The sequence below is a fragment of the Monodelphis domestica genome, chromosome 2 (genome assembly GCF_027887165.1).
Source record: "Monodelphis domestica isolate mMonDom1 chromosome 2, mMonDom1.pri, whole genome shotgun sequence".
In the NCBI taxonomy this organism is placed as follows: domain Eukaryota; kingdom Metazoa; phylum Chordata; class Mammalia; order Didelphimorphia; family Didelphidae; genus Monodelphis; species Monodelphis domestica.
The window spans coordinates 541217225-541244444 of NC_077228.1; the positions used below are offsets into that span (position 1 = coordinate 541217225).

Consider the following 27220-nt stretch of genomic DNA (forward strand, 5'->3'; position numbering starts at 1 on the left):
ATCCGTCTCTCTGGCTGGCTGTCCATCTGTCTGGCTGTCTATCTCTCTGGCTGGCTGTCCATCCGTCTCTCTGGCTGTCTGGCTGTCTCTCTGTCTGTCTGTGTCTTGGTCTGGCTATCTCTCTGTCTGGCTCTCCGTCTGTCTGGCTGTCTATCTCTCTGTCTGGCTGTCCATCCGTCTCTGGCTGGCTGTCTGTCCATCTGTCTGGCTGTCTCTCTGTCTGTCTGTGTCTTGGTCTGTGTATCTCTTTGTCCATTTCTCTGGCTGGTTGGCTGTCCGCCTGTCTGGCTGTCTCTGTCTATCTCTCTGTCTGACTGTGTCTCTGGCTATCTTGCTGTCTGGTTGTCTGTCTGTCTATCTCTCTGGCTGGCTGATTATCCATCTGTCTGTCTATCTCTTTGTCCGTTTCTCTGGCTGGCTGGCTGTCCATCTGTCTGTCTGTACGTCTGTCCATCTCTCTGTCTCTGTCCATCTGTCTATTTCTCTGTCTTGTCTACCTTTCTGGCTGTCTTTCTGTCTGACTGTGTCTGTCTGTCTGTCTGGTTGTCTATCTCTTTGGCTGTCTGTCAGTCTGTCTGTCTGTTTATCTCTCTGTCCGTCTGTCTAGCTGTCTATCTCTCTGCCTATCTGTTTATCTCTCTGCCTATCTGTCTATTTCTCTGGCTTTTTGGCTGTCTCTCTGTCTGTCTATCTCTATGACTGTCTGTCCATCTGTCTATTTCTCTGTCTGGCTGTTCGTCTCTCTGGCTGGCTGGCTGTCCATCTGTCTTTCTATCTCTCTGGCTATCTATTTCTCTGTCCATCCATCTGTCTATCTCTCTGGATGGTTGGCAGTCTGTCTCGCTGTCTGTCTGGCTGTCCATCTCTCTGGCTGGCTGTCCGTCCGTCTGTCTGTCTGTCTGTCTCTTTGGCTGGCTGTCCATCTATCTGTCTGTCTGTCTGTCACCTCGGGGAAAATAAGTCAGGCAAAATCCTGTTCTTAGGAAGACCAGGGACAGAGGAAGCTGCGGGAGTGGCTCGTGCCGGGCCCTCCTCCATGGAGAGCCCAAACACCGACTGCCTCATGGGGATCCTCGCCGGACTGATCGGGGCAGCATTTCCCCTCTCAGGACGTCCGGATGACTACTTGGGTGGCCTCTTGGGCTCTGCTGGGCCTCTCGGGGGGGGTTATTTCTCACGGGCTGAGGCGAGACCTCAAGAACTTCAAGGCCTGGCCAGCAACATGCAATCGTGCCTCTACCGGGACGGCGAGCGCAGCGAGCGAGCCTCCATCTGCTTTTGTATCTTAAAACTTGGGGACGATTTTCATAACGAGAAACTTTACTATGAAGAACAAAGTCTGTCTGTCTGTCTGTCCTCCTTTCGGGGGTCCCTGAGAACAGGGCGGCCAGGGGGTCCCCTGGGTCCTCGGCTCCTTGCAGCCTCCCTCGGGAGGACAGAGTCCGACCTGGGGATTCCAACCCGGCTCCCGACACTGCCTCGCGGGTGAGCCTGGCTGACGGTCCCCACTGTGCCAGGCGCGGGCTCTGCCCCGCAGGAGGTGTCCGGGGAGACAGGCCAGACGTGTGCCCTCTGCCCCGTCCAGCTCTTGCTGCGGTCCTCCCAGTGTGGCAGGCCCGTTCTCTTCCTCCAATGCTGCCTGACCTGGGTCTCCTCCCTCTGAAGTCAGCCTGGGCTGGGCCTGACTCTGGGCGGACGGTCTCTGTGGTCTGGCTCCACAAGGCTGTGGCCAGGCAGGGAAGCCCCTAGACCACGGCCCTGGAGTCAGAAAGAGCCGAGTTCAAGTCCTACCTCAGACCCTTTTTTACAGGATGACCCCGGGCTGCCCCTTGGCCTCTCCCAGTTTCTCCATCTGTAAAATGGGGGTCACTGTCCCCACCTCCTGGGGTTGGGAGGACCGAATGAGATGACGCCCGCTGGGGCTCTGCACCCTTCACCCCCCTCATCCCCAAGGGCCCCCCCTTCTGCCCTGTATAAATGGAGATGCTGAACCCTAGACTTTGGCATTTCCCAGAATTCCCCACGATCTCTCCGGAGTCTCCCGTTGTCGAGATCACGTGATCGGTACTGAGCGCCTCGTCCGTGGCAGGGCGGGCGTTACTTTGTATCCTGCGGGGCTTCCTCGCTAGACCTCTCCAGCAGAACGTCTGATCGCTCGCTACAGCCTTGGGCTGCCCTGGGAGAGCCTGGAGCCGGCTCAGGGGCGCCCCCTCCCCGACAGATCGATCCGTCCAGGGGCTGCCAGGCGGGCCCTGCTCTCTCCTCGGCACCTCCACCTCCAGGAAGCCCTCGCGGGTTTCCTTGCGGGCGGGGGGCGGCACTTACCCGTACCAGTAGCGGGGGTCGCTGGAGATGCAGTGGTTGAGGTTGCGATGCGCCAGCGCCTTCTTCTTGTTCAGGACGAACTCCTGCAGCTTCATCTTGACCTCGGTGCTCGCCACGGCGCCTGGGGAGAGCCGGGAAGCCGGTCAGGCGTCACCGCACGGGGTCTGGCCATGGGGGGGGGGGGGCGGAGAGGAGGACAGGATGGACGGACAGACGGGGGGGGGCACATTCCTGGGGCGCCTCTCAGAAGGGCCCGAGCACGTCCCCGGCTCTGGGGGACACGTCGGGGACCGCTCGAGCCCGGCCCCCTCCGGCCCCGGCGGCCACTCACTCTCTTTGCCCTTCTCCTTGTTCTTCAGCTGCTGCAGCTTCTGCTCGCGGTGCTGCTTCTCGAGCTCCTGCTCCTGGCGGTGCTGCTCCAGCTTGCGCTGATGCTCCAGGAGCTCCTGCTGGTGCTTCATGGCCAGCATCTCCTGCTGCTGCTGCGGGGCGAGACACGGCGTCAGCGAGGCAGGGGAAGACCCCCGCCCCGACCCCACAGGCTCCCCGGGTGCCCCCGTCCTGCCCCCAGAGGCTCCCCCGGGTGCCCCCGTCCTGTCCCCCAGAGGCTCCCCCGGGTGCCCCCGTCCCGACCCCCAGAGGCTCCCCCGGGTGCCCCCATCCTGTCCCCCAGAGGCTCCCCCGGGTGCCCCCGTCCCGACCCCCAGAGGCTCCCCCGGGTGCCCCCATCCTGTCCCCAGAGGCTCCCCGGGTGCCCCTGTCCTGCCCCCAGAGGCTCCCCCGGGTGTCCCCATACTGTCCCCCAGAGGCTCCCCCGGGTGCCCCCATCCTGTCCCCAGAGGCTCCCCGGGTGCCCCTGTCCTGCCCCCAGAGGCTCCCCCGGGTGTCCCCATACTGTCCCCCAGAGGCTCCCCCGGGTGCCCCCATCCCGACCCCCAGAGGCTCCCCTGGGGTCAGACAGCGGCGGGTCGGGGAGGCTCCCCCGGGTGCCCCCATCCTGTCCCCCAGAGGCTCCCCCGGGGTCAGACAGTGGCGGGTCAGGCCCTGCCCTCGGGGAGGCTCCCCCTTGGCCTGCGTCTGTGGGGCTCCGGCCCGGAGCTGCCCGAGTTTGCCGCTCTGCCAAAGGAGGCCCCGCGCCGCGTGCCCCAGGTCCCTTCCCTCTCCCGGCCCCGGGTCCGAGGTGCCAGCCTCGCCCTGCATGGGGAGACCCCCCCCCCCCCGTGCCTCCTGTGCCAGGTGAGGCCAGCCGGGACAGCCGTGCCCGGCACGTGGGGGGCTTCTCAGGCACAGCTGAGCGACGGGGCCTTGGGAAGGGCATCGGCGCCATCACGGTGTCAGGAGCGCCTGGAGCCCAGACGGGCCCAGAGACCCTGGCGGCACCCTGGGGGCTGCAGGGGGCCCTCATCTCTGCCCCGGGACCCTGGCGGGCGCTGCCAGCCTCCTCGACCCCTTTGTTCAATTGTTAACTGAGGCCTCCTGAGCAGGGAAGAGCCCTGGGCTGGGAGTCCGGAAGACCCGAGTTCCAATCCTGCCCCAGACCTCGCCAGCGGTGCTGCTGGGCCTTGGTGTGCACGACTGTAAAACGGGGACCACGAAAGGCCTGCCTCGGCCCATCGACGGAGCGGAGCAGAGGAAAGCCCCGAGTGTGCGGCGGGCAAAGCCTTCCCTCGCAGGCCCGGAGGGGGCTTCTGCCAGGCCGCCAGCCACGAGGCCGTCTCCACGGCAGACTCAGCCGCTCTGGGGGCTCGCGAGGTGACGGCTGTTGGAGTACGACACCGAGCAGCGACGAAACCCATCCAGGAGAGGCACCCGCTGCTGGGCGGTGCTTAGAGGTCCTTGGGATGGAGTGCCCACTGCACAAGGCCCCCTGCTTCATCCGACACCTGACCCAGGGCACAGGGCCAAGCTGCCTGTTGATGCCTGGCACTGCCCATCTCTGTCTGGTGCTGCCTGGCACTGCCCATCACTGCCTGGCCTTGCCCATCTCTTCCTGGCACTGCCCATCACTGTCTGGCACTGCCTGTCTGTCTGGCACTGCCCATCTCTGTCTGGCGCTGCCTGGCACTGCCCATCACTGCCTGGCATTGCCCATCACTTCCTGGCACTGCCCATCGCTGTCTGGCACTGCCTGTTGCTGTTTGGCGCTGCCTGTCTGGTGCTGCCTGTCTCTGTCTGGTGCTGCCCATCTCTGTCTGGCACTGCCCATCTCTGGCACTGCCCGTCTCTGCCTGGCACTGCCCATCTCTGTCTGGCACTGCCCATCTCTGTCTGGTGCTGCCTGGCACTGCCCATCTCTTCCTGGCATTGCCCATTGCTGTCTGGCACTGCCTGTTGCTGTTTGGCGCTGCCTGTCTCTGTCTGGCTCTGCCCATCTGTCTGGTGCTGCCCGTCTGTCTGGTGCTGCCCATCTCTGTCTGGCACTGCCCATCTGTCTGGCACTGCCTGTTGCTGTTTGGCGCTGCCCGTCTCTGGTGCCGCCCGTCTGTCTGGCGCTGCCCGTCTGTCTGGTGCTGCCCGTCTCTGTCTGGCACTGCCTATCACTGTCTGGCACTGCCCCTCGCTGTCCATTGCTGCCCGGGCCCCTCCTTACTCCTCAAGGATCCGGCCAATCTTGGGGGGGCCCCCAAAGGACAGTTCTGAGTGTGCTGGGGATGGGTCTCAGGGCTCCCCCAAGCCTGGCTTCTACCCCACAGCAGACACCCCGGGGGAGGAGGCAATGATGGACAGAGGGGGTGCTCTGGAGGAGGGGGGCTGGCCCGAAAACAGGGTGCCCCTGGGAGGGTCAAAGGTGAAACTGGACGAGTAAAGGCCCGGGGCCACAGGAACCATCTTCGGATTTCGGGGGGCCTCCTGTCAAGGTCCCCGTGGGGAGCTGTCAGTCAGACGACTGCTTGTCGGGGACCAAGAATTCGCCTGCGAGGACCTCCTTGGCACTGAGTGCCGGGCAGAGGATGCAAAGGCAGAGCGGGCACAGCCCTGCCCCCGGGGGCTTCCGGGCAAGCCTCCATCACGCGGTGCCCCTCCAGAGCTGCCAGGCCCGCGGGGGGCCATCCTGGAGCGAAGACGACGTCAGCCGCCTCCAGGCCGGGCACGGGGCGCGCGCTGGTACCCGAGCCCGCGGATGCCCAAGGCCGGGCGGAACGCCCACAGCCTCTGAGGCCACGACGGACACCCTGGGCGGACGGAGGGGTGGCGGTCACTGCGCCAGTGCTGTCGCCGGACAGGATCCCTCCCGGGGGGCGGCTGGGCCATATCTTCAATGATCATCAAGGGTTGGGGCGGGAGGTGGAGGGACAGACGGAGACAGACAGACAGCACAAGAGCCCCCCCCCAGGGGGGCGTGAGGAGGAGGCCCTGCAGGTGGTGTGCACTAGGGAGGCGGGAGGGCTAGAGGCCTGTCTGAGGAGTCGGTGCCTCGGTTTCCTCCGATGGCTCTGCCCAAACCCCCTCAGGGCCCAGGCACGGGCTGCTCAGTTTCCATTTCTGTCAATGGTCAGCTCTGCCCCCCCATGACGCCCCGCCCCCACGCAGATTGCAGCCCCGCCCCCTCTGCCCCACGACGCCCCGCCCCCTCGTAGATGTGCGGCCCCGCCCCCTCGTAGATGTGCAGCCCCGCCCCCTCTGCGCCCCTTGAAGCCCCGAGCTCACCTTGATGTGCTCGTGCAGCTGCGCCTCGTGCTGCCGCGACAGCTGCTCGTGCTGCCTCTGGAACTCGGCGATGAGGATCTGCCGCTGGATCTGCTGCTTCTGCTTGAGGGCCAGAAGCTCCTGCTGCAGCTGCTGCTCGCGCAGGGCCGGCTCGGCCACCGGCAGGGAGAACTGGTGGTCCAGGCGCAGGTCCATGGGCACGGCGGGCGGGGCCACCGGGAGGGGCAGCGCCGGGGTCACGTCCACTGCAGGGACGAGAAGAGACGGCCGGGTCACGTGACTGGGAGGAGGGGCGCCTCTGCGGGGGGTCTCCAGAGCCCTGCGGCACAGCACCTGGCCTGGAGCGGGCAGGGGGACGGCAGGGGACCACCGGGAGAGGCTTCCAGGAAATGGAGAGCCCGGCCTGGGCACCGGCCCGCCCCCTGCCCCGCCCCTGTCCCAAGGCCAATGAGAGGCCGAGCAAACAGTCAGGAGGCCCCAGTCCCACCCCACGCTGCATGACCCTGGACAAGTCCCTTCCCTCATCCCCTTCCCCCAGGGGCCACAGAGAGTGGGGGAGGGGGCGCAGGGCGCCAACCCCGCCCATTGGCATTTCCAGGCTTTCTCGTGGCACGGCAGCTTCGTCCCAGTTTCTGTCTCCTCCAGCTGCCCAGTGGCACCAGGTGCCAAGCTGAGGGCACCCAGGAAGAAGCCGGCGCCCTCGGCTGCCCATGCTGGGTCAGGCGGGCACTCTGAAGCTCGCCCTCGATTCCGGGCCCTGCTGTGGGCACTGAGCCAGCCGTGCGGCGAGCCGGGCAGCTCCCCAACAGCCCAGAGTCGCCCCCATCCGTGCCCGCCAGGGGCACAGCAGGAGCTTCAGGAAGGCGTCCGCCCGTCACCAGACATCGCCGTCAGCCCTTCCCGGGTAGCGGGCCAGGCCGGGCAGCCCCAGACCTGGACGCGCCGGCTGACCCTGGGCCAGTCACGGCGGTGCGTTTGCCTGGGTCGCAGGAGCGCCTCCAGGGAGAGAGGGAGGGGCCGCTGGGGGGCCAGGAGGTGCTGGGTTCAAATGCGGCCGCAGACACACTGCCTGGCCTCGGACACAAGGGGAGGAGCTTGCCAGGGGGCAGAGGGAGGCCAGGCCAGGGCGGGGAGGCCGGGGAAGGGGACCGCAGAGCCTTCCCCGGCCCAAGGCAGACCCGATGCCCCATCGGCCAGCCGGTGGGCACCCAACCAAGCCGGGCCAGGGCTGGTGGCGAGGGGCGCCACGTCCTTCCGGGGGCGTCTGTGCACCCCGACCTGCCCGAGGAAGGCTCCCCCGTGTGGCCGGCCTCCGACCCCCCAGGCTGGCGCCGGCCCCCGCCCTCCCGGCCTGGGGCGCCACACGGCCTCGCCGGGGTCGGGGCAACCCCACAGAAGGGGCCTCTGTTCCCCCGAGGCTGCCCGGCCGTGACGTCAGCGGCCACAAAGACCCCATTCAGGGCCCTGCGGCGGGGGGAGCCCCGTGCGCAGACGAGGAGGCGGGGGGGGGGGGCGCCCCGGCAGCCTCGGGCGGTTCTGGGGGCCCCTCCAGGCCCCTCCCAGCCTCTTCTACCTGGGAGAAGGGGGGGCCCTTAGGATACTGCTGGGGCACCCCGGGGCTGCCGGGGGAAGGGCACGAACCCCAAAAGAATCACTGTGACCTCCGGAAGCCCCCCGCCTGCACTGGGCTTCTCTGGGTCCCCCTTAGAGTCAAGTAGCCAGCAGAGCGCCACGGAGGGGGAGGGGGAGGGGCCGGATGCCGCTTCCTCGGTGCCCGCCTCGACCTCCCTCAGCCACTGCCGGGGCTGCGCTCAATGCGCCCTGGGGGCGGGGACCCCCTTCCTGCCCTTCCCCAGGCCCCCCCCCCGTCATGCCAGGGAGGTGGCGCCCACCGAGTCACGGGCCCCAGACACGGGGGCCCTCCCGGCCCTGTGCCAGGCAAAGCTGTTCCAGAGGGCTCCCCGTGCGAGCCCGGCCAGGGCAGGAGGAGCTCCGGCCCCCAGACCCACCCCTGGCTGGGCGTCCCAAAGGCTCCTGGGGGGCAGGTCTGGGGGCCGGACGTCTGTCCCGGCCAGCCTTCCTCCCTGGTGCCCTGCAGACAGAAGAGGGGGAGGGAGTGTGCCCGGCCTGCAGGCTCCCCCAAACCCCAGGAAGGGCTGATCTCCCATCTCCAGCCTCCAGGCATTTACCTGGCTGTCCCCCAATGCCAAGAAATCTTCCCTGATTCCCCCAGTCTGGGGCCTCCTTCCCTGGGGGATTCCCAGTCACGTGACCACCCCTGCCCAGCGCCAGGCCGCAGCTCCCGGAGCGGGCACACGAGGGTGCTTCGTACACGTCTGCTGGCCCAACCTGGCCGCCTCGAGCCTCGGAGACCGGCCGGGGCCCTCCAGGCACCCGGAAATGACCCACAGAGGGGCTGCCCAGACGGGCACCAGCAGGCAGACAGAGACCCGCCCTAAGGAGGGCTGAAAAAGGTGGCTGGCGGGCACCGAGCACACGCAGACGGGCACAGGTCATACCACGCACGGACACACACACAGCCTGGGTGAGGGAGCGTCCTGGCACTGGGCAGCCTGGCAGCCCCGAGCTCACGAGGGTCCGCAGGGCGAGGGGAGACGAGGCTTCGCTCTGCAGGGGGCTCCGCGGGACCTTTTCCTAGGCATGGGGCGGGGCTCGGGCCTCCCCAAGCTCAAGGACCAAACCGCGACGGGCGGCCCGCCTGCCCCTTCTGTGCCACCCTGACCCACGGTGCCAGGCTGGGAGCAGCAGGCAGAGGCCACCCCCCTCATTTTCTGGGCACTTCAGTGGCTTGGACCTACAGGAGGGAAATGAGTGAGCCAAGGTCTCAGAGAGCCGCCTGGGTAAAGGGAGTGGGAAGCCGGGGCTGCTTCTTCAGCTCGGGTTCAAGCCGGCTACAGAGCCCTCGCTCCAGGGCGCCCTCTCGGCCCCTCCCCCAGCCATGCCCAGCCCCCCCCCCCCCCACTTACCGGCGCTGGGCATGTGGTTGACTCTGGGCGGGTTGAGCAGCTCCACCGGCTGGTCTCGGCCAGAAAGTCCGTCTGGAGAAAAGGAACAGAGGAGAGCATCGTCACGCGCCGCCCAGCCCGGGTCCGAGGGACGCCAGTGGCCCCTGGTGCCTGCCCGCTCCCAGGGAGGCCAAGGAAGGCCGGCGGGCCAGGAGCGGCCGGGGCAGGGCCCTCCCGGTGTGGAGACCCTCTCTCCCGACCGCCCAGGCCCGAAAGCCCGAGGGAGCGGCCCGCTCGCAGGAAGGGAGCCTTGGGCAGGCCTCGGTTTCCCTGTCGGTAAAATGGAGGAGCAGAGCTGGACGGCCCAGAGGGCCCCCCTCTCCTCCCCCATGCCGTGGGCCCCAAGAGGGCCGGCAGGCGCCGCCGCTCCTGCTCCGCGGCCTCCCCTCCAGGCAGGGCCCGGCTCCCTCGGCCTCTCTGGAGCGTCCCAGGCCTTCGGCCCCAACGCTGCCCCCTGCCAGCCACGGCGCCTCCTTTTCTTCCCCTTCATCGGTACAAGAAGCGCCCCCAGCTGAGCCCTGGCAGAGCAGACGGACGCACAGACGACTCTCCGAGGAGGCCGTGCTCCGGAGCTACCCCGTTCTCTGCCCGCCAGCCCTGGGCGGACCGGAAGGAGGCGAGAGCCGAGGATGTCCGGCGGCCCAGCGCTGCCTTAGGCCACCCGTGTCGCAGCAGGCGGGAAACCAAGCGCCGCCTGCCTCCGGCGACAGACTCACTCCCAGAAAAAGAAAGACGCGGCCGAGCAGCAGAAACAGATCTGCATCCACCAGGGGAGCTCGTGGATTCCCCAAACTGTCAACAGCCCCCCCGAAATGCTGGGTGCTCCAGGCCACGCGGCATCCCCACCTGGCAGGCCCCAGGTCACGCTGGGAAAAGGCCGAGAGTCACCTTCGGCTCCCCACGACGTCGGGGCAGGGTGGCCGGGCAGGCCAGAGAAAGGAGGGGAGGAGCGCGTGCGCCGGCCTCCACGCGCCACATCCGCGTCCCAAAGGGCTGAAGGGCTGCGGTTTCCTCTCCGTGGTCCTGGGGCCCTTTTCCAGGCATCACATGGCAGGCGCTGCTGCCACGAAGGGGTCCCGCTGGGCTCCAGGCCAAAGCAGAGGCTCCTCTGGAGTCATTCCCATTTAAAGGAGGCCAATGGAGGCCGGCTCCTCCCCTCTGCCGCTGCCTGGAAGGAAAGTACCATGCAAGGCCAGGCAGGCGGGCAGGTCTAGAAGGCGCAGAAGGCCAGTCGGGTAGGCAGGCAGGCCTATGTATAAATGGAGATTTTGAACCTTAGACTTCATTCCCCAGAAGTCCTTGGTATTTCCCAGAATTCTCCATAATCTCTCCTGTATCTCCACATTGGCAAGATCACATTATTGGTATTTAACTGGCAGTAACACCTCCCACGTGTGCACTTTCTTTGCAATGATGCAGCAAGTGCGGTGGTAAGGTGGGGATGGCTGAAATGGCTCTCCAGCCCTGGGCACATGGTTTTTATTTGTATGCTCTTTATTCCTTGATTTCTAACGATCCTTAATAAACCTCATAAAATATAATATATAAATTTAATTTTTACAGTTTTGGCAACCACTAGTCAGATGAGAACTTCTCAATGTTTTTTAAGATAGCCTAGATAATTTTTTTTTTAAGCCACATTTCTCCTGCCAAGGCTTTTTGCCTACCCTCTCAAAGCCGCTTCTCCTGATTCAGTTCGCTCCTGCTCCTGCTCCTGCTTCCAGCCATCCACTCCTGACCTTCTTGACCCAGATCACTCACCCAGCCTGGCCCCGGCCCCAGCAACTCTATTCCTGATCTCCCGCCTCTGACCCAGAGTCCTCATCCAACCCCAGGCCCAGGCCCCAGGCTGCTGGTAGCTGGTACTGTCTTCAGAATCATAAACCAACTGGTAAAAAACTGGGGTGTTCTTTCCTTAGGCAACAATTAGTCTCCTAACTCCCTCTAGGGTACTAGTGCTTTACCTCAGGGGGCACAAGGAGAAGGAAGAGACTTCCAAACAGGAAGCTGATTGCAAGCATGGCATATTCTATGAGAGAGCAGGGCATTGTCTATTTTGAACAGCTTCCAGCTTTAGGATATTTTTTCATCAGTGCACTGAACCTTTTACTTATCTTGCCTGGGATTCAGAAGAGAAATTCATCTCCCTACAACAGCCCTTTGCCATTTGGGCCTGCCCAGTTTGGGATTCCCCAAACCTATGTTCTCCCTCACTATGGGAGATTCCACAGTGATGACAACTGGGATCTGAATGGATAAAAAAAGGAACTTTAAAGAGACCAGAGGTGAAATTTTTAAGCCTTTTCAGATTCCAATATTTTATAAAAGTCTCTGTATCTTACTGTATTTTGCTGATTGTTTTGTTTAAGATTTAATTTTGTGGGTTTAAGTTCACATATTAATGTGTTCAATACTATTCTGTTACACTGAATCAGTTTAATGTACTGGGTTTTAACTATTATATTCTGTTATTTTTTCCCTATAACTATACTGAACAAATAATATTGAATAAGCCCATATAAAAAAAGTTTCCCCCCCCTCCCTATTTTGGCCTTGTAAATTGTCATATAGAGGATGGATGGACTTCATCAAAAACTGGTTACAATTGTATAACAACCTTTGGAAAATTTAATGAGCTAAATATCTCAAATTAATTTTAAGGGGTCTTTAGATGTGATTTTTACATTTTTTTCAACAACTGATCATTTTGCCTGCCTCTAATAGGAAGTAAGGTCCATTTTAGTAGCTGAAGTGAAGTACATTATAAAAATATGAATGGATGGGACATCACAGTCTCATACCAGAGGAGCTGGGAAGTTGATCCCAGGGCATGGTACCCCTGGATGGCTCCCAAGAGGGAACATCTCCTATTTGTAACTCTTCAGCTCACTCTACCCTTCCACCAGAATGATCTAGATTTTTGGTGACATTTTTAGACCCAGCATTAACAGTGCAGAGGTTTGGTCTTTTCTAGACTCAATAGATTTTTTAAAAAATATCTCAGCCAAGGTTGAAACATTGCTATACCTGAAAACGTGTGACAAGGATCCATTTTCTTTAAATGTCGTAGAGCAGACTCATGAAAAATATGATAATGGGTTTGTCTGCAATTGTCATTAAATGGGCTATTGCGAATTTTGGGGACGTTGGTACTTGTTTGAATGTGCATTATCTACTGTGTTACTGTTTTATTCTAAAAATCATTTTGTATTCACTCATAGCTGACACAGTGTGTCAATGATTATAAGCTATATTTTTATTTTTAAAACTATTTTATTATTGCTTTTGCTTGCATGTGCAATATACTATTTCAGTTTTATTTTTTCTCTCCTGCTTGTATTTGAAGCACACGTCACCAGTATTGAGAAGATTTTCTTTAACTTTTTTGATTTTACAGAACTATAAGTTTAAAATATATTTGCTATAATGTCAATGCTTGCCCCCAAAAGCTTTAGACTATAAAAATGATGCCATTTATTGTTTTAAAAAATCTATGGAACTTTGCTTAATGATTCTGTCTGATTCCAGGACAAGAGAATGCAAAAAGGGCCATTGCACAGGGCCAAAGAAGCACAAAGCTAAGCTGCATAGTGCCAATTGAGCACAAGGTCAAAGAGACCCACCAATCCCGATGGGATTGATGAAAATTCTGAGCCAAGACAAGAGGACTTGAACTTGTTTGGGGTTCGAGGTTGCGGCTATTTAACGTGTTAAAGGCAGGTCTTCCTTGCCCCACATTCTACCAAGTATCTCAAATTTGGCTCCTATAATCTAGTCCCTTTTCTGTCTTTCATCATGTGGCACCTTTCTGTAGTCCTGGCTACTGACTGGGGGAATGCATCATTGCTTAAATGATTTAATTGGACCCTGATTCAAGGACCTGTTATGGATTTATTTTCCTTTACTTATTTTATGTAATTTTTACACAAAAGACTTGACAGTCTAGATTTCATCCAGGACTTATTTTTTATTTGAATTTTTAAAATACTTTTGATTTCTCTGCCAATTGATTCACACACCTCGTACCTCAGCCATGCATCCGAGCGATCCCTGGGTTTTTCAACACCCTCTTCAGGGGGGATGTACGACCATTCTAAAATACACCGTTTAAATTCTTTTTGAGAGTAATTATGGGATAAGAAACTTGCTGCCTCCCCAAATCCAGAAAGTGACTGTTTGGAGAAGCCGCCATGAAGATGCCTCCACAGGCCGCGGGCTGCCCCAGAAGACCCAGAGCCCTTCGGCATGTGGTGGTGTGAACTGTGTGGGGTTGAGCGCACTTGTTTTGTCGGTACAGTCTTGTGCCGATAGGGGCTGCCCCCTGGCTGGCTTTTTGTCCACGCGCCCAGCAATCGTGCGTGTGTTCTTTTTCCCTTTTATGCCCAAATGACTGTCATTTCATAGCTGGGAGGTCTTCCGCGGGTCTCGGGGAATGTGTAAGTGGAGATTTTGAACCTCAGACTTCATTGCCCACAAGCCCTTGGATTTCCCAGAATTCCCTATAATCTCCCCTGCCTCTCCATCATGCTACTGGTATTTAGCTGGCGGGAGCGCCTCCCAGTCTCTCTTCTTTGCATGATGTAGCCATCAGCGGTGATGCTGGTAAGGGGGGAGACTTGAAAACGGCTCAGCAGCCACGGCACGTGGTTTTATTTGTATCCTCTTTATTCCTTGATTTCTAACGATCCTTCATAAACCTCCTAACACAGTCATCTTATTATTGGAGATCAACGTAATGCTAACCCCTAGAGGGCGCACAGGCCCACAGGACCCATCCAAGGGCCCGGGAGGTCAGGCCCCAACTGGCCGCCTCCTGCCCCAGCCTCGGCTCGGGCGCAGCTCAGGGAGGACGGGCAGCCTCTCCGAGTCCGCCAGCCCGGGCTCCCGGCCGTCGTCTCTGAAGGGCAGCCAGGGCCCCCCCCCCACTCCTAGAGACACCCTGCAAGAACCCGGAATCTGCGTAGACGGGCGTCTGCCTGCAGGCAGGGGAGGCTTCATCAGGCCTCGTGCCAATGGAAAAGCGGCCCAAATGCCACAGCTCTGAAGCCAGGGGACAGCAGAGAAGAGACGGGGGTGACTTTGAAGTCTGTTTCTTGCTCTAACGGGGACTGCGAAGGGTCCCGAGTGGCCACAAGGGGCCGTGGGTGCCGGCTGGTGCCTGGGCACAGCCGGAGGGCCGCTGCTCGGCCTCAGCCGCCTTCTTCACGACGTCTTGCCAGGCGACGCTGCCGTCAGAATCGGGCCCCGGTTTGTGGCACTTGCCAGCTTTTGAGGGTCCCCAAAGGCTCGCCCGGACAGCTGGACAGTCAGGCCAGAGAGAGATCCCAGCAAGGACCCTCGGGGGTCAGCCGGGGAGAGGGGAGCCTCGAGTGAGAGGCTGAGCGCCTCCCCTGTAACGGGGACGTCGTGGACGCCGGGCTGAAGATGCCCTCTCCTGGGCCCAGGACCGGGCAGATGGCCGGAGGGACACTCGAGGGTCCGAGGCTGCCTCTGGACGCTGCGGCCTCCTCCTGGAGGTCTCCAAGCCAAAGGCAGACAGAGGCCCGCCGCTGGGGAAGGCCCTCGCAGAGCTCTGGAGACTCCATTGGGTCGGCCGACATCCGAGCCTCCAGCCACGAGGGCGAGGACCCCGCTCGCGCCACAGGCACTGGGAGAAGCCGGACCCTTCTTGAAGGAGAAAACAGGAGGGTTCGATCCGACTGTCCACGACTGAACGCCGGCAGCCCCAGAGGCGTCTCGGCCCAGGGGGCGCCACGGGGTTTGCTGTTCCGCTCCGCGGGGAGGACCCTTTGGACTGGCACCAAAGCCTCCCCTGCCCCAGCAGGCTCGAGGCGGGCAGAGCCTGGCCCCTCCGTGGAGACCGAGGCCGAGATCAGGCCTCGGAAGGGCTCCCTGGTAGGAGGAGGCTTCTCCGGCTTCCGTCCGGGCCAACAGGCAGAACAGAGGACGAGCCTGGACGCCCACTTCCTCCCGCTCAGGGTCATCCTCGGGCAAAACGGGCAGCCTCGGGACGAGCGACCAGAAACCCGACCGTCTGGGCAGCTGCCCGGGCACTGGGTGCCGACCAGCCTCTGGCTTCTGGCTTGGCAGTGGGGTGACACTCGGCACCAAGGCCCGTCCACAGGCAGGCCCGGAGCTTGCTGAGCTGCCCTCGCTCCGTTCCATGCCTTGGGGTCAGGGCCGAGATGCGAGAGGCGGGCAGTGAAGTCGGGGGTGAAGGCAGGAGGCGACGGAGGGGGCCCCGAGCTCCCCACAAAGCCTTCAAGAACACAGTCCATGCCCACTTCCTCTCCAAGTCCCTGGACGGCGCAGCAGTGTCCTGGGCATCCGAATGGCGTTTTAATTAGCCGGGGGGCCAGAGGACGAGCCCACAGCGTGATGGACAGGCCCCGGCATCCAGGAGCACCGCTCAGACTCTGTCCGGCTCCTCATCTCCTGTCTCTTCCTCTCTCTCCGTCTGTCTGTCTGCTGCCCCCGCCTGTCTCTGTAAGGCTCAGAGCTCTGTCTCTCCTCCTTCCTCGGTACAAGGCGGGGGGGGAGGGGGGCGGCTATGTCCTTTGTCGTAATCGACCCTGGCACAGGTTGGAATGAGGAGCAGTTGGGTGGCACCATGGGTAGTGCCAGGCCTGGAGTCAGGAAGGCTCTTCTTTCTGAGTGTTCAAGTCCAGGCTCAGACGCTGACCGCTGGTGGCCTAGCCTGCCTCAGTTTCCTCCTCTGTCTCTGGCTGGAGAAGGAGGTGGCCATCCACTCTGGAATCTCAGCCAAAAGCACCCGCAGAGTTTGGCTCCTGGGCTCTTGTGGGTCAGGCATGGACGCTGCTGAGTAACCAGTATCATCTGCACGACTTTCCTCCTTGGCCCTTGGGGGAGCCTGGCTGCTCCTTGGGGCCCACGGTGTCCGGAGGACCCGGCATTCTGGGAGAAGTCCATGGGCCCACAAAGATAAGGGGGGGCCAGAGGGAGGGACGGGCTCACGGCTATGGGAACGGCGGACTGAATGAGCCATTTCTGCCCACATGGAAGGGGGTGCCCCTCGGCCTTTTATCCCAAACCCCTCATTTGGCAAAGCAAGAAACAGGGGTCCACGGAGATAAGGAGACTTTCCCACCATCACCATTCTGCCAGGAGAAAGGGGGGAGCCCCACCCCACACACCTCTCCCTTACTGACACCTGCAGGCGGCATACATCCTGCCACCACCACCCCCGCCCTACTTGGAAAATCAAACAAGCACCACTTGGACCACCAGGGAGGCCCTGTCTCTATCGAGGGTGAGCAGGGGGATGTGAACAGGTCAGGGGGAGCAGGCATCCAGTGTGGGAGGCCGAGAGGGTCTTCAGAAATTAGAGGGGCTTTGGGGAGCTGGCACTGACATGGAGGGGGAAGAGTCATAAGTGAGCATCTGATGAGGGGTATGGGTGAAAGGGGGACAGGGTGGCACCTGAGGAGGCACAGAGGCTGGCATTGAGAGAAGGGGGGTAAAGGGACTGGCAAGGGAGAGGGAGACGGCATAATTCAGAGCCCACCCTCCTGTATCAATGCCTGGATTCCATGTCCCTTTCTGAAAGTGGCCTTGGGACCCCATGCCAGAAGCCCAAGCCCCACACAAATAGCATCTCCCTGAGGGTGCCACCCTCCTGTGATGGACTAAGCTTAAGGCCCCGTTTGGTCCAGACCTCTGCTGCCTGGTCCTGGAGCACCCCCAGAAGGCAGATACCTGCCCTGGAAGGAGGTGACCTCAGAGGGGAAGGCACCTAGGCAAGCATCCTCCTCTCCTCCAACTCACCCAACTGAGCTGGGGCCAGGGAGGATGCCCCCAAAGAAGCCCCTTGGATCCCCAATCTTCTAAGAAAGGACCAGCACATCCTTGGGGATCACTGCATTCCCTTCTAGAGTACAGAGGAAGAGGGGGCTGGAGCAAGCAGATGCCCTTTAAAAATTGGCATTGAGGCTCCCCCTCCCCCTTCACCTCATCCCCAGGCACCACTGCCCAGCTCAACCCTTCCCTCAGTGCCTTGCTCCAGGACTGCCAGATGCCAGCCTTCTGCCTGCCCTCTGACAGCAGCTGCTAAAGTGGCAAGCCCATTGGGATGGGGAAGGAGGGGCCTGATTATATTCTGTGGAGACCAGATCGATTCTGCAAGGGGTGAGGGGTGGGGACAGCAGCAGCAGCACACCTTGAACCGGTTGGCACTATAAATAGAAAATGAGGCCTGCCTCCTCCCCCTTCCCCACCAGGCGGACATTCAGGAAGCAGGAGGAGCCAGGGAATCGTCCTACCCTGGGCCTGCAAGCACAAGCACAGGAAGAGAGACTCCTGCCTGGGGGATGAGGATGGCCAGGCCGGAGGCTCAGGTTTCAGTCCACACCTCAGTGCCAGCCAGGCACAGGGCACCCTCCATGCTCTGTCCCCAGAGAGGAGAAGGCCAAGATCTTCCATTATACCCGGCCCCCTGGTCACTGTTCCATGACAACACTCCAATAGCTCTGGAGTTCCCCAAGGCCTTTTCTGAAAGTAACACTGGGTGGTGCACACCAGTGCAGCCACAGTGAAGGTGCAGAGCTGGCCAAGTCCAGGCCTTTTGGGGCTTCCCATCTCTCCCCACTCCCTCGGACTGCACTTTAAGAGGAAAAGGCCACAGGCTCCCTCCCCCCCCCCCCACCTTGCTGCAGGGTCAGGCCCACAAATGGCAAAGAGGAGATGGAACATCCAATTTCTTTCGGTATGGTCAGTGGTTTTACTGGGTGGCGGAGGGAAACGTGAACGGCTCTTTTTCAGTCTTTGTTCTAAGGCACGGTTCTCTGGGAAGGAGAAGATGATGCAGGGAAATCCAGGGGATTAGAAACAAGACAGGACCAAAAGCTGGAGTCACAGAAGGAAATGGCTAACCACTCGAGGTCCTTTGCTGAGAAGACCCTGGAAGGGGTCACAGAGAACAGGATGTGATTGAAATGGCCGAACCACAACAAGCAGTGAGCAGCTCAAATCGATGTTCTCTTCCCCCGGGGCAGCCCAAGCAATGGTCTGAGGTACTGGAGTGATGGGCAAAGTTGGTTACAGAACTGGAAACCAAGGGTACCCCTGACCCTGCATGGAGAGTTGGCTTCTCCTGGCCACAAAGGCCACTCACAAAGCAGCAAGTGTGGTTGGATGACCACAAAGGAACTTGGAGAAACACAACTTGAGCCCTGACTGAGCCCGCTGTGGGGCAAGCTCGAGGGCCATCCTAGAGAGGTGGTGCTTCTTGCCTCTCCACCTCTCCCATCCAGCTGACTGAGGCAATTCCCCAAAGGCTTTGGGAGGGCCCTGGACAGAAGTGCCCATTTTAGCTCTTCTGGGAAACAAAGCTGGAGGGCACCCCGGAACTAAGCAGGAAGAAGGTCTCCCAGTCTAGTGGAGGAAAAGGCGTGACATCCCAGGGGATCCTTCAAAGCTTTGTTTTCTGACTAAAATTGAGGGCCAGAGAGGACAAAGGCCTTGGCCACGGTTACCCTGAAAGAACCATTCATTAGCAGAGGCAGGAGGGTCCAGTCTGAAGCCCCAATGCAGCCCTCCCCTTTGGTCTAATCCTGAGAAGCTGTATTTGCAGCTGTGAACAAACCAAGGAGGGGGCAAACAGGGGGTCACTTCTTTTTGAACCCTTCCCCTCTGTTGTATATTTGCTGTTCTGAGGCAGAGGAGCGACAAGGGTTAGGCAGTAGGGGTTAAGTGACCTGCCCAGGGTCCCACTGAGCCACCTGGCTGCCCCAGGCAGTCCCTGTTTTTAAAAATAATGCTAGAAATCTTCCTGTTTCTCAAGAAGAAACCTCCAGAGAACAACTCCTCCAGGCATGGAGAAGTACACCAAGGCCAAAGGAGAACATGGAACATGTGCTTGCTGCAAGGAATGTTCCTGACAGGGAAGGAAGGCAGGCAGGCAGGCATTGGTTCCAAATTCTGGAGGCAGCATTTCTAGAAAGCCCGGGGCCAGCTGGGAGGCACCCTAGAGAAGCACTCTGAACCCCAAAGGCAGGCATTTCAAACAGTTCATTTCAGGTCAAATCGTGCCCCACATCTAGTCTCGGGGTCCAGAGCCTGGTCTGGCAGGGGTCCTCCCAGGATGACCACAGCACACCTGAGCCCATCTGATGTGGCCCAGGGAGTATCTATGCTCCTCCAAGCTTCTCTAGGATGACCAACAGTGGGCACCACCTTCTTTCAGACACACAAGCTGGTCCTAGAAGGGCCTGGGCCTGGCATGGCTGGGAATCCTTGGTCAGAAGTGGAACCCTGAGTCCTAACATCAGCCCCAATTCACTTTAGAATCCCCTGGTTACATGGCCCCACCCTGGCCAAAGCAGGAAGGACTAAAGGGCAGGGAGTAGGGGAGAGGGTCCCATCTGAAAAAATGACTGGCGAGAGACATGGACATCTTCCAAAGAGAGCCTCGAATGCTACCCCATTAACTGTCCCCATCTGGATTCCTCGAGTCACACAAGCCTGGTGTTTCCTTCTGCCCCCAAAGGTCCATCTCTTTCTCAGCCGTCCCAATGCCTCCTTTCTCTCTTTTCCACATGCTACAAGGACAACCCCCAGACCAAAGGGGACGGGTCCCTAAGGACACCCACACTAGGGAGAAAGAATCCCTGTTTTCAAGGAGCTTCCTTCCATAGAGACGCCGGGTCCATCAGTCAGCACAAAACACAAACCCAATTTAACTTGGGAGAACAGAAACAATGATGTCTCGCCTGGGTAAGAGCCAGGGGCACCCCCCTCCCCACAGAGCACAAGAAGAGAAGGGCAATAAAACTATCCCAAAGGGCGAGGGGCTGAGGGTCAAGGATGCTGGGGGAAGGGGGAGACAAGAGCTCCCTGAGGTCCCTCTGGCAAAGAAAAAGCTGTGGGGAAACCCCCTCCCCCCATGGCAGCTTCTCTGGAGTCGGGAACCCAACAGTCCAGTCCATGACCAACACCAGACCCCGTGCTAACTGCACTGGTGTCTCTGGCCCTTTGCCCATCAGAGAAGAGCAGAGCAGCCTGGTGCAGGCCCAGCCAGCATTACCGGACTCCGCCATGCCCTGTCTGGCTCCTCGATCTCATCACCTTCTACAGCAACCCCTCCTGCCCCCCTCTGTTCTAACCCTTCACCCAGACCTAGTTCAGCCAATATGAAGCGTTGGGCTGCCTGGTCCTTCATGTCCCAGATGCTTCTTCCCCCAACTCTGGAGTGCATTTCCTTCTTCCTATCTGCCTGCCTGTTTGTCCATCCATCCAGCCATCCATCCTTCTATTCGACTGTCAGTCTGCCCGTCCACCCATCCATCCACCTGTCCGTCATCCACCTACCTAACCTGGGTCTCAGAGATCTCTTTATGCTCCCTTTTTTCTGTGCCAGTCAAGGCTGCTCTGAGCCCCAGAAATGCCTTTCCCAGATGCCAATTAGCAATTGGTCTCGACTCTTCCTTCTGCCACTTGGGTGCAAACTGCGACTGTGGTTTCCCCCCAGATTGTCCTCCAACAGAGGCGAGAAGCTCCTTCATGAAAGAATGAATCAAACACGACTCTGGGACGTGGTTGCACCTCTGTGCCGACGTGGGAAGACGACGACGGTCGGTTTCGGCCCTGGTCAGCAGCAAAGCCCGGCCGGGGTCGATGGGCCATCCCAACCTCTCTGAGTTCCGCCCTGCTTGTCTCCCCAAAGCCGCCGAGCTCGGAGGAGCCTGCACGGAGGGCCAGAAGGGCAGCGAGAGCTCGCCGGCCGGGCCTTCGCTGTAAAGACGAAGCCGTCCAAGGTCATGAAGCAGCCTGCAGCACCGAGAGGATTCGAACGCGGGTCCCCAGACTCTCTCCACAGCCCCTTCCTCTCTGCCACGGAGAATAAAGTAAATGTGCCGATGAAGGAGGCAGCGAGGCCAGAGAAGTAACAGAAAAAGAGTCACTTCAGGCCTGGTTAAGGGAAATGCACTCTAGAGAGTCTCTGAGGGCATTTGGGGGTGTTTCTGCCCCCCCCCACGCCTCCCCCCTGTGACTCTGGTTCTTCCTCCTCCTGGGAATGTGGACCACACCCGGTTCTGGGTGAACATCCGGCCGACCCTTCCACAAGCCCAATTCCTTCTGGAACATCCCGACGGGACCCCCTGGCTTTCCCCAAGCTCAAGGCTGTCTTCTGACAGGCGGAGCAGGCCGGGGCCCTGCAGTCTCCTGCAGTCATGTGCCCGGGCGGGATCAGTCACGTGTCTGGGCTGGAGCAGTCACATGCAGGGCGGAGCAGCGCATCTGCTAACAGGACTGAAGGGACTGCTGAGGTCAGAGGTCAGAGCCGCCTCCACCTGGGAAAGAGGGCGTGTCTGGGCCTCCAGAGATGGGGCCCCCAGAGGCGTGGCCGGTGCCCGCCTGGCCTCTCCTCAGGGCTCACTCACTGCTTCTTCCCTCAAAGCCGAGCTTGCCCAGCAAGAAGCCTGCCAGGGCCCCGGGCACCGCGGGCACCAGCCGGAAACAGCCACTCCTGGGCCTTCCTGGAGAGGGGGTGCCCCGTGCCCGGGCGGCTCCTCGGGCCGCAGCGGGGGAGGGGCATCGCCCCGGAACCACCGGAAGCCAGGCTTTGGCTCGGGACAAATGCCTGCTGAGTCAGGCCGGAGCCTGGGAAGAGGAGCACCCCGAAAATAAAGCCCCCCAACCCTGAAGGCCACGGAGCCCCCAGACACTCACGCAGGAAAGCGGGGCCACCCCATGACGCAGCCCCAGCTCTCACCCTCTGGGGCTCCGGGGGAGCAACACCAGGAAGTCCCGAGGTCAGGAGACCCTCCCGACCCCCATCCTGGGGGGGAGGGGAGGCACCGTCTTGGGGGATCTAAAGACCTGGGTTCAAATCTTGGTGCGGGCATTTGCTGGCTGACCCTCCCTGGGCCCCTCCACCTCTCTGAGCCTCCGTGTGCTCCGTCCATGGCCTGTCCCGGGCTCCGCCTCCACTGAGCCAGACCCCCCCAGGGCAAGCTCAGGTGCTAATTCCTGTCCGTGTGTACACATGCACATGGGCACACACACGGGCACATGTACACACACACGGGCACATGCACAATGCACACACATGGGCACATACATGCACACACAGGCACACACACGGGCACATGTACACACACACGGGCACATGCACAATGCACACACACGGGCACATACACGCACACACGGGCACACAGGCACATGTACACACACACGGGCACATGCACAATGCACACACATGGGCACATACACGCACACACGGGCACACACACGGGCACATGTACACACACACGGGCACATGCACAATGCACACACACGGCACGTACACGCACACACGGGCACACAGGCACATGTACACACACACAGGCACATGCACAATGCACACACATGGGCGCGTACATGCACACACGGGCACACAGGAACATGTACACACACATGGGCACATGCACAATGCACACACATGGGCACGTACACGGGCACACAGGCACATGTACACACACGGGCACATGCACAATGCACACACATGGGCACGTACACACACACGGGCACACAGGCACATGTACACACACATGGGCACATACACAATGCACACACATGGGCACGTACACACAGGCGCACACGCACACACGGGCACATACACACATGCGCACATACACACATGCGCACACAGGCATGTACACGCACACGGGCACATACACACATGGGCACACACGCACATGCGGGCACATACACACTGCACGCACACGAACATACACACATGCACACACGGGCACGTACACACACACGGGCACACAGGCACATGTACACACACATGGGCACATACACAATGCACACCCATGGGCACGTACACACAGGCGCACACGCACACACATGCACACATACACACACGGGCACACACGCACATCTGGGCACATACACACATGCACACACGCACACACACAGGCACGTACACACCAGCACATACACGGGCACACATGTGCACATACATGCACACGGGCACACACGCACATACATGCACAGGAGCACAGCTCAGTCTCTCCCAAAAGGGCGTCTCTCGTGGTTAAGCAGCAGCCCCCCAGAGCCGGGCACCGCCAGGGCGAAGCAGCCCCGCCGGCACACGGCCTCAGCGTCCGCCCCCCCCCCCGGCCCCGGGACGCCCAGACCTCCGGCTGTTGGCTGCCCCCCACCTGCCACCCGCCCCGTCTGGGCCCTCTTCACGGGGGACACTCGCGGCCCCTTCTCAGGGGCCTCCCTGGGACCCGGCGGGGACCCTCCACCCGCCCTACCCCAGCCCGGCCGAGTCCAGGGTGAGCGACGGGTAAAAGCAAGATGGAGCCGGACGGCCGAGGGGTGGCTGCGGCACCCCAGGAGGCCCCCCCGGCCCAACTGCCGGCCATCCCGTTCCACGGCCCGGCCAAGCGCAGGCGGCCACCCCCCCCCCCAGCAGCCACAGAGTGTGTTGGGGCGTCTCCTCACTGGGGGGCTGTCGGGGGGCTCCGGAGTGGGTTGGGGCGTCTCCTCACTGGGGGGCTGTCGGGGGGGCTCCGGAGCGGGTTGGGGCGTCTCCTCACTGGGGGGCCGCCACCGGCGCAGGAGCAGGAAGCGAAGCCAGGGGAGGAGAGGCCGATGGCTCAGCCGGCACCCGGTCCGGCCTCTCCACTTTACAGAGAGGGAAACTGAGGCTGGAGGGTGCAGGCGCTGCGCGAGGTCGCCGCAGGGGGTCCAGGTTTGTGTCCGGCGCCTGCGCGGGGTCAGGAAGGCTCAGCTGAACAGGGCAGGAGGCGGCGCGGGGCCTCCCCTCCCCCGCGGGGGTCTCTAGAGGCCCGGAGAGTCCCAGCGGCCGGGCTGTCGGGTCAGCGTCCTGCGGGCAGTCAGGGCCCCTCCCCCTCCCCTGGCTGGCCAGAGACGCTGGACAGCTCCGAGGGCAGGTAGAGGCCAACCAGGGGACTCGGCACCACCCTGAGGAGAAACAATGGGAGGAAAGGGCCGGAGGGGCCAAGTTCCTGCTTGCTGGCCTGAGGCCAGGCTCAGTGCTGGCAGGGTGAAGGCTGGGGGGGGGGGCAGGGGGGGGCAGAGAGGCCGGGACGGCGGGCAGCAGCTGTCTGGGGGATGCCCGAGGAGGTGAGGAAGATGGGGGCCCCCTCAGAGAGGCAGTCAGGAGGGAGAGGCCGGGGGAGGTGGGGGTGATGGAGCCTTCTGAAGGGGTCCTTCCCAAGGGGGAAGGCTGGGGCTCGGCCCTGACGCCTGAGCACACAGACTGCCCCACAGGGATGGCGGGTCTGGCAAGCAGCGTGAAACAGCAGCGCCTGGAGGGCTGCCTCCCCTCGGGGGGCCCCCTCCCCCTCCCCCTGGCCCGGCCCATCCTGATGCCAAAGCAACGCACACTCGGGCGGGGTCTGGCTCAGTGGCTGGCCATGTACGGAGGACTCAGGCCGGCGGGGGCGGCCCCGACAGAGCCAAAGACCGGTCTGGGATGAAGCCAACGGAGCCCCCCCTTGTCGTCCCCTCCCCCCCCCGCACGCCTGGGGCCGAGGCAATGAGCCTTCTTGGGGTGCCTCCCCAGCCCGGGCCTGGGGCCAAGTGGAGCAGGTGTAGATGGGCTGGGACAGGTGGAGACCCCGGAACGCAGGCCCTCCAGGGGGGTCTCTGTGGTTTGAGCCCCCAGACTGTCCGGCACCGCCTCTCCATGCACAGGACGCAGGGACTGTCCGAGCCCACCACGGGGGCCTCCAAAATGAAGCCCCCCCGGAAAAGCTGGGACCTGGGTTCAAATGCTGCCTCCCCACCGTGCCTCAGTGTCCCAGTCTGTAGAATGGAGCGGCCCCTCGCAGAGGCCCGAGCTGGAGGAGGGAAGGACGCGGCTGCTCTGGAAAGGGAGTCCCCAGAGGCCAACGGGGTGACCGCGTGCCCCGAGAGTCCCCAGGAGCACCCCAATGCTGAGGTGCAGCTCCCACGGCCGGGGTCACATGGGGAGGTGGGTGTGGCCTCAGGAAGACCCGAGTTTGAGTCCCGCCTCCAGCCCTGGGATCGCCGGAGCCGCCGCATGGGAGCCCCCCTCGCTTTGCCCGAGGAGGCGGCGGGCACGTGAGCAGGATCCGAACCTGGGTCTGCGGGCACAGAACGTTAGCAAGCGGCCTCAGGGCGGGCAGACGCGCCGCCTCCTCCGGCCTCTCCCTCTGCTGGGCGCAGATGCCAGGCTCTACGCGGACGGGCGTCGCGATGGCTCCGCCCTGCCGGGGGCCTCCTTCAGCAGCCCGGGCAGCAGCGGGCACACATGGGGCACATGCAGGCACACGGGCACACATGTGAGTACACAGTGAGCACACGCAGACATGGCAGGGCACACAAGTGAGCACATGGGCACACGCAGGTGCACGCGAGCACACATGAGCACACGCAGACACGGCAGGGCACACATGGGGCACACGCGTGAGCACACACATGAGCACACGCAGACACGGCAGGGCACACAAGTGAGCACATGGGCACATGCAGGTGCACGCGAGCACACATGAGCACACGCAGACACGGCAGGGCACACATGGGGCACACGCGTGAGTACACAATGAGCACACACATACACGGCAGGGCACACATGGGGCACATGTGTGAGTATACAATGAGCACACGCAGACATGGCAGGGCACACGTGGGGCACACACAGGCACACGGGTACACACGTGAGTACACACATGAGCACACGCAGACATGGCAGGGCACACGTGGGGCACACAGTCACACACGCGAGTACACACATGAGCACACGCAGGCATGGCAGGGCACACATGGGGCACATGCAGGCACACACGAGCACACATGGGCACATGCAGACACAGCAGGGCACATGCAGACACATGTAGGCACACGGGCACACATGAGCACACTGAGTACATGCATGGACACACGGCCACACACGTGTGTCGAGGCCCACAGATGGGACCCTCCGCGAGACATCCTGGGCACGAGCCAGCCTGCGGGCGGCCGGAAGGTGCTGACACGCCCGCCCGGAGCCCCCCTGAGCCGCGGCAGCTGTTCCACGGCCGTCGGGGACGTCTGTGGCCGGAACCTCCAAGCCGGACGGCCGCCATTTCCTGGCTCGGAGGGGCTGCGAGGGGCGGACGCCGGTCCTGGCCGACCTCCCAGCCGCCCCTCTGCCCATCCAGGTCCTCCGCGAACCCCGGGGGAGCATTCGTGGAGGCTGGGCGGAGGGAGCCGGGTTCGAAGGGTGCCTCTCGCCCTCCCCGCCCAAGTCCTCCACGTGAACCTCCCTGAAGGCCCCCCCAAGTGCCTCCTCCGTTCTGGGGTCCCCAAGGCCAGCGGGGGCTCCGGGGGAGTGGCTGACGGGGCCGCGGCCGGTGGTAAAGGCGAGGAGGAGGAGGAGGCCAGGAGAGGCCGAAGGCCACATCCGGAGCCGGAGGCCCAAAGGCACGGAGGCCATGCGCGGGTGCGAGCTCAGGAACGAGAGCCGGGAGGCGGCCAGAGTTGGGGACGGGGCAAACCTGTCCCCCAGTGAGGCGCCCCCAGAACAGGGATTGAGCAGAAACCGCCGAGGACACCGAGGCAAAGACCTGAGTGCGAGAGCTGCCACCTTCCAGGCGCTCCCTTCCAGCTCTGTGAGGCAGGCTGGGGCGAGGGTGCTCCAAGTGGGAAGGATGGGCAAAGGCCTGGCGGCGGGAGATGGAGCACTGCACATCCTGGACATGGCTAGACCCAGTCTAGCTGCCTTACAAGGGGCCCCCCGTTTCTCTGCCAGGGTGGGACTGGAACCCGCGACTCTCAGCTCCGAGGCCAGCAGCCTCTGTTCCACGATGGGTAGCCGGGCAGAGTGGCTGGCCCCGGCCTGGCACCACGTGAAGGGCCAGAGCCAGCAGGAGCCCCGTCGGACCTGCCTTCACCTCGTCTCCTGGCTCAGAAGCGGCTCTGGCGTGGGGGGCTCCCTGCGCCCCGCGTGGCCCCCACAGGCCGGGCCACAGTCAGGAGGACGCAGGAGCCCCGCCGGAGCAAAGAGGCCCAGGCAGGGGCCGGCAGGGGGGTCTCGCGCGCTGCCCCCCCGACCAGGGGCCCCCCTGAGGGTGCCCGGCAGCCCCTCGCTCAGGCCGGAAGGCGGGTGACAAGCCGGACGCAGCAGCGACGGGCACTGACGGGGTCCGACACACCCGCAGCCTCCCCTCATTTGGGGCTCTTCAGCGTGACGACAGGGGAGACAGACGGACAGACAGGTGGGGAGGACAGTGCTTCAGAAC

The 27220-nt window shown here is 61.7% G+C and overlaps 1 protein-coding gene across 6 annotated transcripts in view; it reads right to left on the reverse strand.

Annotated features, from left to right (window-relative positions):
• The window catches only part of HDAC4 (histone deacetylase 4), a 115735-nt gene that overhangs the window by 63413 nt on the left and 25102 nt on the right, over positions 1-27220 (reverse strand). For 2 of the 6 annotated variants that reach the window (XM_056820129.1, XM_056820125.1), the window contains exons 3-6: positions 8961-9032; positions 5974-6218; positions 2657-2807; positions 2326-2446 (exon numbers count right to left, since the gene is read on the reverse strand). In XM_056820129.1, coding sequence (XP_056676107.1) covers positions 2326-2446; positions 2657-2807; positions 5974-6218; positions 8961-9032 — 589 coding nt within the window. Of the gene's footprint in view, positions 1-2325; positions 2447-2656; positions 2808-5973; positions 6219-8960; positions 9033-20324; positions 20437-27220 lie in introns of those variants that run through there. The other 4 variants (XM_056820130.1, XM_056820128.1, XM_056820127.1 and 1 more) reach the window with 4 other exon arrangements.